The 6,265-nt window shown below is 38.0% G+C and overlaps 1 protein-coding gene across 3 annotated transcripts in view; it reads left to right on the forward strand.

The window, feature by feature from the left end:
- LOC103514725 overlaps positions 1–3,779 on the forward strand; it is a 6,194-nt gene extending 2,415 nt beyond the window's left edge. Inside the window, exon 2 of one of the 3 annotated variants that reach the window (XM_008479626.3) lies at positions 2,955–3,779. In XM_008479626.3, the coding sequence (XP_008477848.1) occupies positions 2,955–3,362 (408 nt within the window). In that variant the 3' untranslated portion in view covers positions 3,363–3,779. Of the gene's footprint in view, positions 1–2,570 lie in introns of all 3 variants that reach the window. The other 2 variants (XM_017446340.2, XM_008479627.3) reach the window with 2 other exon arrangements.
- The last annotated feature ends 2,486 nt before the right edge of the window (positions 3,780–6,265 follow it).

Below are 6,265 nucleotides of genomic sequence, written 5' to 3' on the forward strand. Positions count from 1 at the left end.
GCTATCATTCTTTGTACACCTGTTGACTTTCCTTTCGGCCAGTAACAATGGAATTCAAGAAGTTCGTATGATCCCATTCTGTAAGGTCAGATGAAGTAGCAAATTAAACTGGGCAGAGTACTCAAATGTGTCTTTCCCAATCAAAATTTATCTCATTCCTGTTGGTAAAAGGAATTTGAAAAGATGTGTGTAACTTCTATAACTTCCTGCAGTACCTACTGTTAAAATAAAGTTTTGAAACTTACTTACCCTCTGCTTTATACATATTATAGTTATATGTATAAATCAAATGCTAATACAACAATTTTATCATGGAGGAATAACTCAACGGAGAACTATAATTCGATGGGTGTGTAATCTGTGTGTGTATGTGTGTGTGGTGGTGAGCGATGCAAAGCTCGCGGGTATCACGCTAGTTTTCAATAAAATATACACCCTCGGAAGAAACCGTTGATTTTTACAAATTGAAATTGTGAAAGGTGCATGAACAATAATTATTGAACATATTTCTTACCTCCCTCATTCCATGTTTACTTCCTGTAACATTGTACACGCCGACATGTCCAAGAAGATTTTTTCAATGTACTTCCTCAGTTTGGGGATGAAATCCGGGTGGAAATGTATGATTTCTTCAATGTAGTTTCTCAGTTTGGGGATGAAATCCGGGTGGAAATGTTTTTTATCCTTGTAAATATGAACATGTATACATTGACAGGATATATCTATCATTGCCCTGGTGCATTCGACGGCATACATACAGTGAGCTAAGATCTGAAGTAACAACCACAAAGTGTTGGGAGAACCATCAACCTTCTCGCCAGCACCTGAGAGCTCCTCACAGGAGGGCTCGTCAGATTGTGTTTGGCTGGCGCTTAGACTATTTGCGGTATGTCCTATTTGTTCAATTCTCCTTATTATTATTCCAGGGTCTTGGATACCAGATAAACACTTTTTAATATTTTAGATATACTTAGTAGCGTCAAATAAATTTCTTTAATTGAATGTTACAATTTTCAGTAGCCTATGTCACCCCGAGTACTCTTCCTAACAACCACAAAAAAAATTATCAAATTCAGTACAGCCGTTTTCTAGTGAAAAGAGGACAACAGAAGGTCTATCAAAGTAATAGACAGACATTTTTATAAAGTGATTTTTGGAATCGTGGATGCATAAGGAGTAGGAATAACTAAAAATTGCACGATTAGTTTATGTTAAGCTACGCCGAGTGAGGCCAGAAGATGGATGGGCGACCAATTTTTTTTCTTACCTAACCTAACCAATTTTTTTCTTCTTTTTAACGTGATCATGTGTATGTGGGATGGGTGTGAGTGTGCGTGTGGGATGGGTGTGTGTATGTGGTGTGTGCTGACGAAGCAGGGTACAACAGCTTGTGAGAGGATAAAAATAGCTGAAATATCGTACCATTATCTCCTTCACGCACTCTCTCTTCTACTTCTTCAACAGACGCACTGGAATTGTTTTCGTTGAATTTCCCAAACCGAGCAACTGCATAATTCGCAACCTCGTTAATTGCAACATCTTTGTTAGGATCTGAAAAAGAAAATCAATAGAAAAAGAAAATCAATTATCTTAAGTGTTTTGAAATCGGAGCATTTCTAGGGAACTTATGGCCAAATAATTTACCGGGAAATCCCAGGTTTACCCTTTCGTCGCGTCGAGGTTTACACGGGTAAAGACACTAGCTTTGAACCACATAACACAGTTTTTTTTAAAAGCAACATACATTTATTACTTATTATAGCCCCCCCCACCCTTAAAAAATCATCCTAGTAATGTAAATTTTATAAAGAAAAGTAGGTAATGCACAAAGTAAATACTAACTCTGTTCAATTTTAGTTCCACATCCTTGATGAGTTTCATCAATGCAAACGCCTGGAATTTTGTCAAATCTGAAAAGAGACGAAAATAATAACATATAATTATTATTTGTCATAATAGGGATCGGATTACATGCACCAAAAAAGGCCAAAATATGTATGTATTTATGTATGTATGTATTTATGTATGTATGTATGTATGTATGTATGTATGTATGTATGTATGTATGTATGTATGTATGTAATGGGAAAATACCATTATTATTTGTCATTACTAGGGATCGGATTACATGCACCAAAAAAAGGCCAAAATATGTATGTATGCAATATGCAACAAAAATGACCATAATTTGCACAGTAAAAATACCTCGTTGTACAAATTTAAAGGGGTCTAATGAGTTATATCTATTACTAGTAGCAGAATGAAGTTCATTAAAGGTGGTACCTAAACTAAGAAAACCAAATACCTACCAACTTGGAAAATGAATTTCTGTAGAGGTAGGTACCTACCTATTGAAAATATACATATTGTATACTAGTGGTTGACCTGTCCTTTGTACGGGACCACCACACAAAGAAGATGGGTTTCTGCCATTTATGGCACTTAAATTAGCTAAAACGCGAATTTTGTGCAGGTTCGGTACCGTAGCTGATATATTTTTATTATTATTATTATTATTATTATTATTATTATTATTATTATTATTATTATTTATTTATTAAATAGAGAACATCATCAGGCAGCGCAGATTAAGATGGGCTGGTCACCTTAGTAGAATGCCTGACACCAGAATCCCCCACAAAATCGCGTTCTCCGAACTCAAAGTTGGGAAGCGACCCCAATGTAAACCCAAAAAACGATGGGCTGACATCCTCAAGGAAGACATACAACTCATGGGGCTCGACGTTAAGACATGGAGAACGGTAGCTGCAGACAGAAGAACGTGGGGAAGCAAAGTGCAAGACGCTATCCATGGTGCACATGAAGCCCAGCTTTCTGCAGCCACTGAAAAACGAGCCAACAGGCATGAGGAAGAAGAAAAGTGGGACTGGAAGTGTCCGCTGTGTAACTTCGTGCGGCATGGGAGGCGGGGACGCCAGTATGTGCAGTCACACATCACACAGTGTCACCGTGATGAAGCGCAAGCACAACAACTAACTTCTCTGACATGCACTCACTGTAACTATACCTGCGCCACCAAGTCAGGCCTCACAAGCCACCTGAGGCATAAACACCCGGGCGAACCACCCCCTGGACTTCGACCTCAAAAACTACTTCCTGCCCAGACAGCCCCCCCAACAACACCTGTTCCATCCTTATTGGCACCAGCTCATCCAGCACCGTCAGCTCCAACGCCGGCTCCAGCAGCTCCACCAACACCAGCGAACCTTTCAGGGTTCACATGTGAGCGGTGCGGACGGGTCTGTGCTTCCAGGGCCGGTCTTATCAGTCACTCACGGGGGAAATCATGCCGAGGACAATCATTGGAGAGAGGAGGCAACGCCAGAACGACGAACGCCTAACTACACATATATGTATGTATGTATGTATGCAATATGCAATTGCTATATATTTCATTCAGATTTGTATTCTTTGCACAATTCGTCTCAACCTCCACACCACGAACCGAAGAGATGATACCTAAAATAACAACTGTTACAGCCAATGGCTTACTCTTGATAAAAATGCCAAAAGTTGCTCTGCATGATTTAATTATCAAATTATAAAGATTTAAAAAATTTTCAATGATGTATAATGCAAAAGCAACCCACATGATAGTCCAGAGCAGATTGAATTCAGCCGTTAAATGCTCGGACATCAACCTTATCGGATTCTGAAACTGGAACCACACCTGTTGATGTACTTGTTTCTCCTTCGTCAAGCTTGGTGGTGATATGCTTGTACCATTCCTCATCCTTTCTTTGATCGCTGGCTCTGGGCCACCACTATTGTGGTTAGCACCAGAGTGAATTGGGATACTGAAGCGATAGAGTTGTTGATCTCTTCTTCTACTAACGCTCCTGTATCTTCCCTGCGACCCGGATCTACCCTTTGATCTAAAATTTCTACTATTCGTTCGTCTGCCTCTGCTTCGGCTTATCTCACAACTTTCGTTGCACCGCGTGAGATCTAAAATGACATTGTCATATTCTTTACCTTGTGCTGAATCAATAGTGAGAGCTCTTATGTGATGACTCGAGTACAGTTCGCGTTGTGGATTATATGGCGTAATAACCATCCACTTAAGGTCGTCCCCGTCTATAAAACTCTTTACCTGCTCAAAAATGTTTTTATTAAGAAAACTGTTTGAATTTTCCCTCTCCATAATGACTTCAGAGTGCATGCCATTACAAGTATTGATAAAGGAGATCTTTTCTTTTGCGGCATGAGAAGGTGTGACCATGCTCCACAAAGGTTTCTCCTTATAAGCTAATTCATTCAATATGCGAACAGTTTTCGGTCCGCATCTAAAACATTTGAATTTGTACTGAACACAAACTTGTGGGATGATTTCTGTTACAGGTTTGCACCATCCTGATTGAAGATTCAAGGGATTGTAAACTACGGATTGGTACTTATCCCCAAATAAAATAACACGTTTAATGTTGGGTTTTGCGGTTAAAAACAAAAATACTTCGCAAAGTTGAAGTCTACTAGCTTCATCAATTATTAAAACCTCAACATTACTCATATATCCCAATTTATAAGCGTAATTGATGGTACTTAAATAAACATTTTTATGATAACTGTCCCCATGTTTTTGTAAATCGTGTGGGACTATTCCTTCACCAAACGCTCTTTTACTGTACTTGTATTGATAAGGTACCTGTTTTGAATTCAATCTATAAGCAATGTTGGACACATGTTCATTATCGGATTCTGAAACTGGAACCACACCTGTTGATGTACTTGTTTCTCCTTCGTCAAGCTTGGTGGTGATATGCTTGTACCATTCCTCATCCTTTCTTTGATCGCTGGCTCTGGGCCACCCATTAAAATGCCGGAGACACCACACAGATATAGCCTCAAAACAAAAAACAAGACGAACATACGTTTTCTTTCCGGGTTCACTGACACCTTTGGGAAGCTTATCAATGATCTGACAAAAAGCTTCACTAATGTTGTCCAAAATTGATTTAGATTTATTTTTTGAATCATTTTTATTCCAAAGAAGATGGAATAACGCAAGGAACAAATAGGCAACCGGTGAATATTGCCTAAAATCACCATGGTGAATTTCGATGGTGAATTTTTGAGCACTAACGCTATTGTGGTTAGCACCAGAGTGAATTGGGATACTGAAGCGATAGAGTTGTTGATCTCTTCTTCTACTAACGCTCCTGTATCTTCCCTGCGACCCGGATCTACCCTTTGATCTAAAATTTCTACTATTCGTTCGTCTGCCTCTGCTTCGGCTTCTACCCCGATAACTTGAGGTAGTTTGTTGTTGCTGCTGGTTTTGTTGTTTTTTTGAATTTTGTTGTTGTTGTTGTTGTTGTTTATTATTGTTTTTTCTAACCTGATTTTGCCTATTCATCTCAAATAAAAAAGGAAGTATTTAAAACCGTTTATTAAAAATAACCTATCTAATTTTAAAATTAAAAATAAAATTTAAAAAATAGAAATAAAAAAAGAAAAATGCTCAGATTTGCGAGCATAAATTTTTAAAATTATAAAAAGCTCAGATTTGCGAGCAAAATATAGAATCAAAAATTCAAATGAAAAATTCCAGATAAGCTACTGTATATGACTCTAAAAGCCTTTTTGTCATACACAATAGCCAAAAATTCAAATTCAAATGGACTTACTCTGATTTCGAGTAAGAATGCGCAAAAAACGAGTATAACCCGTTATACACAGCACATATAATTTATTGAGAATTTAAAAAAAAACTAATTTTATTATATAATAATGATTTAAAAAATTTTCCTCAATAATATTCTTTTGCATTCTATTGACTCAAGTCAAGAACCCATCATTGATCAGCACAGAAAGGAACGATTCATCCAGGGCCGTCCTGCACCCATAAATTCTGAGGTTGTATTTATGTCTTGATAACGCCACAACCGCTCTATTGACGTTCTTGATGAAGCCTATCTCACAACTTTCGTTGCACCGCGTGAGATCTAAAATGACATTGTCATATTCTTTACCTTGTGCTGAATCAATAGTGAGAGCTCTTATGTGATGACTCGAGTACAGTTCGCGTTGTGGATTATATGGCGTAATAACCATCCACTTAAGGTCGTCCCCGTCTATAAAACTCTTTACCTGCTCAAAAATGTTTTTATTAAGAAAACTGTTTGAATTTTCCCTCTCCATAATGACTTCAGAGTGCATGCCATTACAAGTATTGATAAAGGAGATCTTTTCTTTTGCGGCATGAGAAGGTGTGACCATGCTCCACAAAGGTTTCTCCTTATAA

The sequence above is a fragment of the Diaphorina citri genome, unplaced genomic scaffold (genome assembly GCF_000475195.1).
Source record: "Diaphorina citri unplaced genomic scaffold, Diaci psyllid genome assembly version 1.1 scaffold1211, whole genome shotgun sequence".
Classification (NCBI taxonomy): Eukaryota; Metazoa; Arthropoda; class Insecta; order Hemiptera; family Psyllidae; genus Diaphorina; species Diaphorina citri.